Genomic DNA, 15059 nt, shown 5'->3' on the forward strand with positions numbered 1-15059 from the left:
CCTGCACGCCCAACCTGGTGTCAGGAGCATGGCTGGTCCCCGGAGCTGACCTTCAAAGAGGTAGATAAGGGACCCAGCACCTCAGGAAGTCTTTGAGGTGCTCTGACCCAGTTCTTCCTCCGCCATGAAGTTCCGGCATTGGCGGCCATTTTGTTACCTCGAATATTTCAAAGGTTGCTGAGAGGGAGTGTCAGGGTGGTCAGCTTCCTGAGCCCGCGCGTCATTCATAGTTGGTCAGTGGGTGCACCCTCTGGCCACTAATGGTTCAATCCAGGCAAAATCAATGTGGGTCCCTGCCCGCCCGACGTCGGGGTTCCTGATCCCCGATGGAAAATCCTCCCCACTAGTACTTTCGCCAGCTCTTTCCTTCTTCCCCTTTGCTTACTGCCGCTTAGCATCGTTCCAATTTTCAGCCCTGCAACCATTCCGTTCTGCTTTCATAATCTGAAGACCTTTTCCGAGTGGCTTCCTGGTTTCTGGAGCTATCCCAGCCGTGGTGTCCGCTCTCCCCATATCCCTTTCTATCCGATCATGCAGACTGGGCAAAAGGTGAAAGTTCGCAACGCCATTGGGAAAGTAAAAATTGGCGCGCTTCCATTTCCAAAATGCAGTCAAGAGCAAGGGGACCCCTGGGCCACGCCCACTTCAACACGGGGGCTGAGAGTGCTGTCTGCATGGAGCCCGTATGGGAAGAGCAGATTTGCAGAATCGCACGTCTGCAACACAGGCTGTCGAGTTTTACATATGTAATTAAACCAAACCAAAAATTGCTCCTTTTAGGAAAAATATATTTTTTTCTTTTTTAGAAATGTGCGTTTGTGTGATATTGGACTTGGCGGATGAATGTTTTCTGAGCTCACTGGGAGTGGTCAGAATCCCCTCCATGTTCCACATTAGCCAAGAGTTAATTTCCCAACAGACGCAGCAACGTAACACAACTTTGTTTTTTAAAAATTTGGGCCAATTAATCTCCTGTCACTTCTCCGAAACTCCTCGCGAACTGAATTCTCCGGCTGGGGACAGGAATATTGATGACTGGATGTTTCCTGCTGTTTCTTTGTGATTTGAAGGGACACGAGATGCACCAGTGCTGAACAGAAGCATGTTTAGCTTCAGAGACGAGCGCAGTGTGTTTTTAACAAATGCATTTGTGGGATGTGGGCGTCGCTGGCTGGGCCTGCATTTATTGCCCATCCCTAATTGGCCCTTGATCCGAGTGGTTTGCTGGGCCCTTTCAGAGGGCAGTTCAGAGTCAACCACATTGCTGTGGGTCTGGAGTCACATGTAGGCCAGACCGGGTAAAGACGGTAGATTTCCCTCCCTAAAGGACATTAGTGAACCAGATGGGTTTTTACGACAGTTGTTTCATGGTCACCATTACTGAGACTAGCCTTTTAAATCCAGAATTTTTTCCCAACAGAATTTAATTCCACCAGTTGCCGTGTTGGGATTTGAACCCTTGTCGCCCGAGCTTTAGCCTGGGCCTCAGGATTACCTAGATATCTGCTGACAACCCTGAGGGACGTCTTATCTCAGCTCCTGGTGTTGCCTTTATTTTCATTCAGAGATCACGTTCATCAGGAAAGATTGACCAGACTGTCTCTTTTCTCTAGAAAAGAGAAGGCAGAGGGGCGATTTGATACACATTCAAGATTACGAGAGACATAGGGGTGGCACAGTGATTGGCACTGCTGCCTCACAGCGCCAGGGATGAGCAGGTTAGGTGGATTGGCCATTCTAAAATTGCCCTTTAATGTCCAACGGTTAATTTGGGTTGCAGGGTAATGGGAATAGGATGGGGGAAGTGGGCCGAGGCTCTTTCAGTGGGTTGGTGCAGACTCGATGGGCCGAATGACCTTCCTTTGCAGTGTAGGGATTCTAATTTTATAGGCCAGAATTTTATGCTTCTTGTACCCCCCCCCCATCCCCCCACCACCACCACCATCCCCCCTCCTACCCTGCCTTCGTGGGTCTTTTGGTGGGGGTTGGGGAGGGAGTGTGAAATGGTAGCGGGCAAGGCCTTGGAGAAGAAGCCTGGCCTTTCCCCAATTGAGGCCCCTTAGTGGCTAATTAATGGACAGTCAAGGGCAGTTTCCCAGCCAGCCTTAATTTTTAGGCTTGCGGGTGGATTGTAGCATTGGAGCGGAGTCCCAAAAATAAAGTTAGGTCTTGGGCAGGAAGAGGCGGTGCGCCTTAATCAGAAGCCACCTTCTGCTCACGGTTACCCTCCATTGAGGCCCAGTGACCTCCTTAGATCCCTTCCCCCCCCCCGACCTATCCCCCGAGACTCCCATTGCCCCCTGGTGGGGCTGGGGGGGGGGGGGGGGGCATGCGAGGAGGTGTTATCCCTGATGTCCTGGGCAATATTTATCCCCCCAATCAACCAAATATCTGGTCATTGTTGTTGTTGTTTGTGGGACTTTGCTCTGCACAAATTAGCTGCCATGTTTCCAACATTACAACAACGTGGTGTCTTCATTGGATGTAAAGCACTTAGGGGAAGGTGGAGTGTGACTGGCACTGGACTAGCAATCCAGAGAACCAGGGGAATTCTCTGGGGCATTTGGGTTCGAATTTGAATTCCAGAAAAAACAAAGTCTTAACGACCATTAAACTATTGTCAATTGTTGGAAAGACTCATCTGGGGTTCTCCAGTGTACTTTTGGCGAGGAAATCTGCCACCCTTACCCGGTCTGGCCTATACGTGATTCAATTCTAGGGCAATTCGGGAAGGGAAATAAATGCTGGCCCAGCGATGCCCATACCCAATGAACGAAACTTTGGGCCACCCCAGGGCCATGGAGGGGGCTGTTTGACAGGCACGATGAAAATATATTTTACACTAATATTAATGGAGGCATTGATGATGTTTACGCTGCCAACGAGCATTGCACAAGTCATTTTGTTTCCCTCTCTCAGCAAGCTCTGGCGCGACTGAAGGGTAGAGCGCAGACTGGTGAAGGGAGGGTGGAAGTCCTGAAAAACGGCCAATGGGGGACAATCTGCGACGATGGATGGAACCTCTTGGCTGCCAGCGTCGTGTGCCGCGAGTTGGGTTTCGGCAACGCGAAGGAGGCAGTAATGGGAGCGTTGTTTGGCCAAGGTTAGTCTCAGGGTGATGTGTGGGAGCAAAGTGGATCCACAGCTACCTTCCTTGTCTCCGAAAGTGCATTGAATTTACAATTCTCACCTTTCATTTCAAATCCCTCCAGCAGCCCCCCCCCCCTCCCCCCCCCCCCCCCCCCCCCCCGTCTCTGTAAACTCTGTCAAACCCCACCCTCCATTTTAGAAAAAGAATCGTACAGCACAAATGGAGCTTATTCAGACCATCATTTCTGCGCCGTCTCTCTGGTAGAGCAATCCACTCCCCATGCTCTTTCTCTACTTTCTTACATCTGATGGTATTGTGTGTTAGGGTTAGATCTTTATCGGTGAGGGAATCAAGGGTGGCGGGGTTAAGACGGAAAAGTGGACTGGAGCTGTCGGGATCTCATTGAATGATGGAGCAGGCTCGATGGGCCGAATGGCCTACTTCTGCTCCTACATCTTACGGTCTACCGCTCTCTTTCTTTAACTCGGTCTTGAAACCTCTTGGAGCAGATTTTTGGTCACCTGCACCTATTGCACGGTGCAGTCAGAACTCTTGCTTGATAACACCCCTGTGAGGCACGTTGGGAGCTTTTGCTACGTTGAGACTTGATTTAGATGCAAGTTGTTGTTGCATTCCATTTCAACTGGATTAACGTGGGTCATTGAAGAACTCCAGAGATCAACAACTCATATTTATTATTGACATAATAAAACACTCCTAGATGCTTCACAATAACACTATCAAACAACATATGACACTGAATCACATAAGGAGATATTAGGACAGGTGACCAATGGCTTGGTGAACGAGAGAGAGTTTGAGAAGCGTCTTAAAAGAGGAAAGCGAGGTGGAGAGATTTAGGGAGGGAATTCCAGAGCTTAGAGTCCACACAACTGAGGGCGTGAGCGGCAATGTCGAAGTGGCTAAAGTTGAGAATGTCAAGAGGCCGGAATTAGCAGACTAAGATCATCCCGGAGAGTTGTGGGGCTAGAGAAGATTACAGAGGTGGGGAGGGGTGAACGGAAATTTGCTCAGGGGGGGGGTTCCCATTGGCTCCGGCCTGCCCTGACCGCTGTGCAGTTTTACGCTGGGGTGGACAAGGCTGTGGATATCCAGGACATCCTTTGCACAATCGGGGCCCTTTAGGAGCCAATCATTGACCATGTAAGGGCTGTTTCCCACCCGGCCCCAATTTTCTGGTTGGCGGGAGGTGGATTGGATTGGATTGGATTTGTTTATTGTCACGTGTACCGAGGTACAGTGAAAAGTATTTTTCTGCGAGCAGCTCAACAGATCATTAAGTACATGAGAAGAAAAGGGAATAAAAGAAAATACATAATAGGGCAACACAAGGTACACAATGTAACTACATAAGCACTGGCATCGGGTGAAGCATACAGGGTGTAGTGTTAATGAGATCAGTCCATAGGAGGGTCATTTAGGAGTCTGGTGACAGTGGGGAAGAAGCTGTTTTTGAGTCTGTTCGTGCGTGTTCTCAGACATCTGTATCTCCTGCCCGATGGAAGAAGTTGGAAGAGTGAGTAAGCTGGATGGGAGGGATCTTTGATTATACTGCCCGCTTTCCCCAGGCAGCGGGAGGTGTAGATGGAGTCAATGGATGGGAGGCAGGTTCGTGTGATGGACTGGGCGGTGTTCACGACTCTCTGAAGTTTCTTGCGGTCCTGGGCCGAGCAGTTGCCATACCAGGCTGTGATGCAGCCTGATAGGATGCTTTCTATGGTGCGTCTGTAAAAGTTGGTAAGGGTTAATGTGTCCAGGGAATGGAGGAATCCCGAAGATAAACTGGGCTCAGGACTGGATGGGAAGGATGAGAGGAGAGGGTGGGGTTCCTCCATCAGCTGATCCATTCTGACCCCCCCCCCCCCCCCCCAACCCCCTTCCCACCCTAAAGGTCAGGTAATGCAGGACCTTCCTCCCCTCCCAGCCTCACCCCCCCCCCCAACCCCCCTCTCCGTCCGTCCCCCTCCTCCCGCAGGCCTCCCCTACCCTCCCTGCCCTGAGACCTCCCAAGCTTTCCGAATCCCGAGACTTGGGGAGCTGTCTCTGCTGGCACTAGAGAGCTGCGGCCAATCAGATTGGCTGACGACTCTTTAAAGGTGGATCTTCCGCTCGAATGGGGGGCAGAAGTCTCGCCTCCAACCAATTTACACTCGCTGGAGCTTGAAATCGCTGCGCGGCAGTCAGCGTCGGCGGACCTGTTGCCTGTCAGAAAGGGAAACGCCACCACCCTGAAAATGCCGCCGCAGACGTGTGAAACAACGCTGCCTCGCTTGCACAACCCAGTTTCAGACAGTTACAACGATGTTCTGTCGGCTGAAATCAAAGGTTCACTGAGGGAAGTTAAAGACAGCCTGTATCCCACAGAATCAAAACAGAAAACCCACATCTAACAATTCAATTCAATGGGCAGGATTGGCAGCTGTAGAAATGTTAATGTCTTGCCTAAGACTGACACCCACTCCCTTTGAATAGACCTGCTCTGTTGGATTTGAATATTCTGGGGTGATACAAAACAGTTGGGAGACGTAAGGCAGGCGGCTGTTTTGCATGACTTTTCATACTGGCCTTATACATTTTTATTTATGTTCATTCGTGGGCTGTGGGCGTTGCGGGCGAGATTGATTTTTATTGCCCATCCCCAGTTGCCCCGAGAAGGTTTGAGGCAACTATGGGGCTTGCTCGGCCACTTCAGAGAGCAGTCTACTGCGCTGTGTGGGACTGGAGTCACACGTAGAGCCAAAGTATGTCAGGAAAGCCGACTCCCTTCGCTAAACAGCGCTCTTGGGTGTACCTACACCACACGGGCTGCAGCGGCTCAAGAAGCTGGCTCACCCACACCTTTTCGGGGGCAGTTTGGGATGGGCGATAAATGTTGGTCCAGCTGTGATGCCTGCATTGCTGAAAGAAAAAAATTAAAAGATAGTAAGTGGTGGGCAACCTGCGGCCTGGGGGCGCACGCGGCCTATCAAGGTTCTGAGTGTGGCCAACCAGCCATTTTGTTGTCGACGGACAGATTGCCGCTGATTTTGTCCATGTATTTTGTTTTCCTACCGGTATGACTGCAGTGATTCGCACGTGAAGCGAGGGCGAGTGAAGTGAGGTGCGTGCTGATTGCTCACGTAGAATTCCTACAGTGCAGAAGGAGGCCATTCGGCCCAACGAGTCTGGGCCGGCCCTCTGAAAGAGCACCCTACCTAGACCCACTCCCTCGCCCTATCCCCGCAACCCTATAACCCCACACCTTGTGGACACTAAAGGGCAATTTATCACGGCCAAGCCACCTAACCTGCCCATGGTGGGACAGTGGGAGGAAACCGGAGCACCCGGTGGAAACCCACGAATGAAAGGGGAGAACGTGCAGACTCTGCACAGACAGTCACCCGACGCTGGGATTGAACCCGGAGCCCTGGCGCTGTGAGGTAGCAGTGCTAATCACTGTGCCACCCAATGGGATTTCCTGTTGAATCTTCCCCATGCTGCCGGGAAACCCATGGGTGGGGGTGCGATGCTGGCGGGAAAACAGACTCCAAACGGCCAGAGAATTGTGGCCATTATTATTTGAAAGATTAACTATTTTCTATAACTGGTTATGAAATATTCAGCGTTTGTTAAATGTATTCGGTCTTGATGCGTTGGGTAAGCTGGGTCTGCGAGGACTGCGTTTACTGGAGCAGAGAGAGAGACAGGCTTCCAACACTTGAAGAAACGCAACTCGATTTTATTGAACTCTTAACTATTAAACATGCTTGAACTGTGGGTTGACACTATGCTGAGTTGACTGGAGACCTGAGGCTAACCTGACCAGACTATCTTACTGCCACATGGTGGATGTTCTAGTTGCTGCTCACAGGCTCTGACTGTCTCAGAGGCTGCATCCCCAGAGAGCGGGAAAACTAGTGCCCCCTGGCTTTATAGTGGCTGTGTCCTGTCTGGTGATTGGCTGCTGTGTTCTGTATGCTCATTGGTCATCCTTTGTGTCACTCACTGTCTGTCTGTGCACCATCATATACTTGTGTGTATATTATGACAGATCTGATTCATGCGGTCATGGTTAGTGAATATGCCCAATTTCAGACTCGCGGAGATGAAGGAGAGCCAATTGTGTGGTTGGACCAGTTTGGTGAGCAAAGACAACAGAGATTCTTGTGGTCACTCGATCTCTGACGTCTCTTCTTCTTCCTAAATGCTAAATAAACAATGGGATAATCACCACATAACTCATTGTTTGGTGATGTTGGTTGTGGGATAAATATTGTTCAGTTCACAAGGAAGGACTCCCCTGTGCTTCCTCAAGATAGGTTCATCAGATTCTTCACGTCCCTCCGAGAGGGCAGAGAGGGGCTCAGTTGGACATCTCTTCTGAAATGACATTGGGCACCATCTAATGGCCTCGTCAGTGGCATGACAAGGCCGTTAAATCTCGCGTGAGGCCTCTCGTGAGATTTGCGACGCTCGGAATGCCTCGCGAGGTGTAACGAGATCTCGCGAGACATCGCGATCTGGATCTCACCCTCGCCGGGCGAGATCCAGATTTACATATTTAATTGAGTCATTATGCTCATTTAAATATGTCGCCGCCCGATTCTCCCGTGTCTGGGAGAGCTCACCGTTGCGCTGTTAAACTTTGGACCACAGAAACGTGGACCAGGCATTAGGGATCGTAGGGAGTCTCCCAGGCCATCGGAGACGCCTGGGTGGTTGGGCTCTGGGCAGGGTGGTACCCCAGCACCCCTGCTGGCACTCGGGCACCTTGACACTGACACTCAGGCACCCTGGCAGTGCCACCCTCACACTGCCAGGGTGTTTAGGTGTCATTGTGAGGCTGGCAAGGGCACTGCCAGGCTGTTGGGCTGGCAATGCCAAGGTTCCCAGGTGTCAGGTTTCCCACGCCAGGGTACAGACACAGGGGTGCCCTGCTCTTAATAGGTGGGCGAGGTGGAGAGATAAGAGCGATAAGTTGGTGTATGGGGGGTAGGGGTCCGGGTCCGTGGTGTGGAGTCCAAAGGGGGTCGCGAGATCGGAGCGGCATTTAAAAATGGTGCTCCCGATCTCTTCCTGCCCTGGCGAGTGAAGAATGCTAAAGCCCCTCAAATCCCTGTCCCTTCCATTGCGTTTCTCAAAGAAATAGTTCCAAGTCGCAAATCAATAACCTCCACCTCTGTAGTTGCTGCTGATTCTCCTTCAAGTGAAAGGTCTTCAGTGTGGCAGACGCTCTGTTCTTAAACATTCATCCCACACAAGCTACCGCCGCCTTTTAACACAACCTTGCACAACACAGAGAGGCGATGTGCACTCTTTACTTCATAAAAAAACAGTGTGATAACTGAATTGGAAACCTGCACGCGTGCTGTCCTGCACATTGCCATTTCTGGCTAGGGTGGATACCTCTGTGGTCTTTTTGCAAACTGCTTCCTGAGAGTGCAGGAAACCCTTTTCTTGGGGATCTTGACAAGTTTTTGCTTTGCAAACAAATAACATGTTGGGTTCTCTGAAAATAGCCTGTGTTGTGGCAGGAAGCTTTCACATAATAGTTGGGTCTAATGCTACCATGGATTAACGAAGGAAGCAGGAATAGTCTGCTTGAGAAGAACCTTACTTACGTAGAAATTGATACACCAATCTTACTTTCTGTTAAACATTGAGGATTTATTTTCTCTTTGAGTTCTTCTTCTCCCTGTATCTCCTGATATGGGATATGGGCAGCATGGTAGCACAGTGGTTAGCACAATTGCTTCACAGCTCCAGGGTCCCAGGTTCGATTCCCGGTTTGGGTCACTATCTGTGCGGAGTCTGCACGTTCTCCTCGTGTGTGCGTGGGTTTCCTCCGGGTGCTCCGGTTTCCTCCCACAGTCTAAAGATGTGCAGGTTTGGTGGATTGGCCTTGATAAATTGCCCCTTAGTGTCCAAAATTGCCCTTAGTGTTGGGTGGGGTTACTGGTTTATGGGGATGGGGTGGAGGTGTGGGCTTGGGTAGGTGCTCTTTCCTAGAGCCGGTGCAGACTCCATGGGCCGAATGGCCTCCTTCTGCACTGTAAATTCTATGATTCTATACGCTCTCTTGGTGCCGTAAGTACTTTCACATCTGACCAAGAGCGGAGGAGGTCATTATTCGTGCCAGCTTTAGCAGCTTTCCTCACTCCTGCTCCTGCTGGGTTTGCTCCGTCTGGACCTGTAAAGACTTAATTACCTGCAAAGACTCGCATTCAAAATATCGTCTTGCAACTTTGACTTTGTCTCTATATATGTTTCTGGAACCTACCTCTTCACTCACCTGAGGAAGGGGCAGCGCTCCGAAAGCTAGTGATTCGAAACAAACCTGTTGGACTTTAACCTGGTGTTGTCAGACTTCTTACTCTGCTGGGAGAGGCCACTGAGCATCGAGCCTGAAGCCAAGGCCTCATTACCGATGATTAAGGCTGATAGCACCATCTCCAAAAGTGGCTTGACGCGAGTTAGCAAACACAGAACAGAAACACAGAACTGGGCCCACCTTGGCTTATGGGGCTCAGTAGCACACCCCACAATGCACTTTGCCTTTGTGTGTTGCCAAATGTTGTGATGTCATCAAAAGGAGCACAGGGACAGGAACGGGCGCTTCAGCCCATCGCGGGTGGCCTGCCACTTCTGTTACTATGGTAGGTTCATCTCTTTAACACCAGTTTTTCTGTATCCCTGAATGGCCATACTTTGCATGTATCTGTTGCTCCCAGTTAAAGAGGAACTTACATTTTATAAACAATTTATATTTGATTTACATACAGTTTATATACAAATTCTATATGATTTTCTAGACCTCAGGCCATTCCTTTATGGGCAATTATGTACTTTTAAAGTGCAGTTACTGTTGTAATGTAGGGTATACAGCAACCGTTCCGTGCACAGCAAGATTGCACGAACAGCAATAAGATAACGAGCAGATCATTTGCTTTGGCAATTTTGGTTGAGGGATAAATATTAGGTGACGCAATGCAATTGACTCATTGTGACTATGATGTCTCATTGGTGGGACTATGTGACTGATTCATCTGCTCTACCCCGGTAATTTCCTTCCCTTCAAATGCAGGCACAGTGTCTCAAAGCCAGCAACCCCGGGATCAAGCCTGACCTGGAGTTTGGATCTTGCCGGTTTTCGGGTTGGGTGGGTTTGGGTTGGAAGGTTTGGGCCGGGGTCAGACAGGGTCAAGGATCGCTCCGAGCACTCAAAGAGCGCGGACAATGACAGGCGCGCAAGGTTGATAATCGCCACTGAGCCAATGCAGCGCCCCAGCCCAACAAGCCGGATTGACCGACCACTCTGCCGCGTGTTTAGTGGCAGGGGAGGCGGCCTGCCGGCGGCATGTATTGGTCCCGCCGTTGCCAACGCTGACAGCACCCCTCGCCACAGGAAACCCATACGCCGGCGTGGGGCCAGAATTTCCCGCCAGTAAATCCCGCCCTCGGTGTCTAAAAGACTCGCTTTTGATTATTGACTATGGCCAGCATCACGTGGCCAGCCTCTGCCTTTCCAAGAATCGTCAATGTAGCCAACAGTTCGTCACTCGGAAAGAAAACAGCTTATTTGAAAGCTGTAATCCGTATTCGGTTAATTAGAACCTTGCCAAAATAAATGGCTCTGCTTGTGTCTTAAGTATAACGTCTGTTTATTGGACAGCATTCCTTCAAGACGCATAATTGCTGTGGTAATAGCTGGCATCGCCGTGGAAATGGGACTGTCGGTATACTTTTCCATGTTGGTATTTAGGGCCCAGTGTCTGATACCAACATTTATCAGAGTTTATATTTATACGTGCATGCAGTTGTTCAGTAGCTGTGTGGCTGCCTTTAAGTCCTGGTCACATAATGGTACAATATGTGTGTTTTATAGGCAACTCTTTCATAAGTTTAAGTTAAGTATGTGCGTTTAAAGACAGTCCCTTAACTGTCAACATTTGACAAAGTCTCAGATAAGTGCCTGGAAAGATTCAAATCAGGCATATCAAGCAAAATGTCAGCGAGTGGGAGTTTTTGAGTGCTTCTTTTTATAAAGTCGCTCTGAGCCTTCATTAAATATAATTGTGATTGTTTTTCTCACTCAGTCGTAAGTTGAATGAATCCAGCAGCAAACAGGAAATGTACAGGTCACGTTCTTTCTCCTGATCGGTAAAGGGTTATGGAGGGGTGGGAGGGGGGGTTCCAGGTAGGAAAATGGGCGACGATCACACCAGCCACGTTCCGATTGAATGACGGAGAAAATGCAAGGGGCCGAAGGCCCTTCTCCTGTTCCAATTCCTCCTGTTCTGGGCGGCACAGTAGCACAGTGGTTAGCACTGTTGCTTCACATCGCCAGGGTCCCAGGTTCGATTCCTGGCTTGGGGGATTGTTTGTGCGGAGTCCGCATGCTCTCCCTGTGTCTGCGTCGGTTTCCTCCGGGTGCTCCGGTTTCCTCCCACAGGTCCCGAAAGGCGTGGACAAAGAACATAGAATGTACAGTGCAGAAGGAGGCCATTCGGCCCATATGCACCGACCCACTTAAGCCCCACTTCCACCCTATCCCCGTAACCCAATAACCCTTCCTAACCTTTTTGGTCACTAAGGGCAATATATCATGGCCAATCCACCTAACCTACACGTCTTTGGACTGTGGGAGGAAACCCAGAGGAAACCCACGCAGACACGGGGAGAACGTGCAGACTCCGCACAGACAGTGACCCAGCGGGGAATCGAACCTGGGACCCTGGCGCTGTGAAGCCACAGTGCTATCCACTTGTGCCACCGTTCTACCCTGTACCTCCGTCTAATGGGTAATTCTCCCTCCGTGTGCCCTAACAGGCGGCGGAATGTGGTGACTAGGGGCTTTTCACAGGAACTTCATTGCAGTGTTAATGCAAGCCTACTTGTGACAATAATAAAGATTATTATTTTCATTATTATGTTTGCCCCATTTTGGCCGAGACGTGTTCTTTTCTTACAGATCAGCATTCTAACTAATGCACTGCAAGCCTTTATGAGCAATCTATGTTTCCAATGCGGGGAGAACAAAACAATGGTGTACACACTGGAAATTCCCTCCGAGGTTCGTTCGATCGGTCAGCTGTCATAACCGTGCCAGAAAATTGACCGGAAACAGTGCTCAGAGTGCTGCATTCAAGAAGTTTCTGCCAATCTCGCCCCAAAGTTACACCGAGAGGAGCAGCGATTCCAGAGCTTCTCGCCACCATGTCACCTAACGTTATGGCAAGTGTTTGCCTGCAGTATGGGTTTAGTTGCCACAGAGGTGTAAGGAAAACTGGTTTATAATAAGCTCCTATTCTATGAGGCTCACATGCAGGCTAATTGATCCATTGATGTACTATCAATGACTACGAGACGAATGGTGAACTATTGAGGCTTTATTGTGCTAGATGTTAAGCCTCCTGCAGCTGGACCCAAGAATGGGGGCAGTGCAGGACAGAGCACACTTTTATACAGAGCCTGCTGGGTGGAGCCAGCAGGCCAGAATTTACCGTAATGATTGGAGTACAATGGCAGTGTACTGTAATACATGTAGTGTATGATCAGTGGTTTACCACATTCACCCCCCCTGTTTAAAGAAAAGTCCAGCGGGGGTGAAGCGAAGTTACAGGTCGAGTCTGTTGGGCGCTTTGACCCTCCGATCGCCTCAGCCCCGGCTCTGGTGTGGGCGTCGACGTGGGTGCCTGCGACTCCTTCTTCACCCAGACCCAGTAGTGGAGCCGGTGAGGGGGACGGGCGCTGACGGGGTGGGGGTGGCGGTGATAGTCGCTGGTGGGGGGGGGGGGGAGGTGGAAACGGCGTAGGGGCGAGGGTGGCAACCGGAGGGGGAGGGGACGATACCAGGTCGGGGGACTGGAGTACAATGGCAGAGTACCGTAATACATGTAGTGTATGATCAGTGGTTTACCCCATCCATCCCTGTAGGTCTCGTGCTGGTTATAACAATGGGTAAAACATGGGCGAACCTTGTGACTGGTTGTCTGGTGGCAGCAGCAAGAGCCTGCGGCATAGGCCGCATGCCTGTCTTGTAGGCCGGTGTTTAGTGTACAGGGAAGAGTGGGGCAGAGGAAAAAAATGATAAACTTTTCTTTATTTAAAAACAAAACTCTGAAGGCAACATTGGAACGAATTGGAACGTTTATGAGTGCCTAGGAAAGACTGCAATTTAAACCTGGAGATCAAATGACTGGAGGTTATGCCTCATGAACCAACCTCAACAAAATCCTGATGATCTCCTAATGGAGTCATCTTGTATGTCTACCAAAGGGCAAAAAAATTTGTAGCAACCTTTCTGTGGGAACTAAATTACCATAACACATCTGGGCAAGACCGAATTCCTCATACTGACTCACTTGATCCAGAAAGCCACAGGGCTCTGCTGTAATCTTTATTTCTAAGCATGTGCTTTCTCTCTCTTTCTTTCTTCTTTGCCAGTCACACATCTCCAGCTGACTGGTCACGAAGACACGGATCAATGAAGCAGAAATATGAAAAGCATTGATGTAGCGCTAAAAATGTTCTTTCCCCTTCCTCCTCCTCCTCGATATTCTCCCCTGGCGTTGGTTAATTATGTGCCTGTGTACCCTCAATTAACCTGCTCACATCTGAATTATGCACAGCTCTCGTTGTGAGATAGACTTGGAATCACGTCTTCTTTGTTTTCCAATGACAACATGCCCAGCAGGAGCTCCTCAGTGACCAAGTGGATATCTGCACAGTCTGACGTGCCGCTCAGTCCTAAGGTTCAGATAGGTCCCGGGCTGAATTCCCCATCTCCGCTGAACTCAAAGAGGAAAGACTCGTATTTCTGCCCAACAATGTCATGAAATGAAAAATGAAAATCGCTTATTGTCACAAGTAGGCTTCAAATGAAGTTACTGTGAAAAGCCCCGAGTCGCCACATTCCGGCACCTGTTCGGGGAGGCTGTTACGGGAATCGAACCGTGCTGCTGGCCTGCCTTTGTCTGCTTTCAAAGCCAGCGATTTAGCCCTGTGCTAAACAGGTGAACATCACAGCACATACATACACACATAATGATGGACAGATCAACGGACCAATCAACACACAAAACACGACAGCCAATCACGGACAAGAGCATACACAGTACAAAGCAGGGAACACAACACTTCCTGGGCACTCGAGCAGGAGAGAGATTAGGGCACAGACCTCATTGCCAGCCACTCAGAGGTTCACCATGTGCTGAAAACCAGAGTTTAATATGTTAATAGTTCATTGAAATAAAACTGTGTTGTACCATTCACAACCGTGTTGGTTCATCTGTGTGTACCCAACACTTCAAACAGGTCTTTGCCAGTCAGTGTCCATACTCCTTCCGAACCTCCATCTGCCTTACTTCAGCAACCCCTCTCCTCATTTCTCTCTCCCTCGTTAACCTTTCCGGCTGCCTCTTGATTGCGTCAATGATCGACAATGTATTACCTGCAGCTCTGCCATCTATCTCAAGGCCATGTCCTGGAAAAGACAGGAGGCATTTGAATTTATACAGCGTCTTTCGTGATCCCACGATGTTGCAAAATGCTTTACAATCAATAAAGTGTAGCGACTGTTGTAATAATGCATGACATGCAGCAGCCAGTTTAGACACAGCAAACTGGCACAAACAGTAACGTGACAATGGCTATATCAGCGGTTTTAGTGATGTTGGTTGAAGGATGAATATTGACCAGGTCAGCACAGGGATTACCCCCTTCTTTTCAGAGCAGTGCTGGAAGATTTTCACATTCAACTAAGAGGGTGGACAGGGCCTTGGCTCAACCTCAAGTCTTAAAGGTGGCACCCCTGACGGTGCAGCTCTCCCTCAGTACTGGCAGTACTGCAGAATCTTGTGCTTTCCCCTGTGGTGGGTTTTGTGCCGGGGGGGCATCTATAACAGACGGAGGTGGGGGCCCGCTGCCTTCCCGCCTCCAGCTGATCGAGACTGTGGCAGTAAGGCCC

At 49.8% G+C, this 15059-nt stretch overlaps 1 protein-coding gene across 1 annotated transcript in view; it reads left to right on the plus strand.

Annotated features, from left to right (window-relative positions):
- The window catches only part of loxl4 (lysyl oxidase-like 4), a 177305-nt gene that overhangs the window by 85533 nt on the left and 76713 nt on the right, over positions 1-15059 (plus strand). Inside the window, exon 7 of the mRNA XM_072479622.1 lies at positions 2920-3103. Coding sequence (XP_072335723.1) covers positions 2920-3103 — 184 coding nt within the window. The remainder of the gene's footprint in view (positions 1-2919; positions 3104-15059) is intronic.

The sequence above is a fragment of the Scyliorhinus torazame genome, chromosome 16, assembly GCF_047496885.1.
Source record: "Scyliorhinus torazame isolate Kashiwa2021f chromosome 16, sScyTor2.1, whole genome shotgun sequence".
Lineage (NCBI taxonomy): Eukaryota > Metazoa > Chordata > Chondrichthyes > Carcharhiniformes > Scyliorhinidae > Scyliorhinus > Scyliorhinus torazame.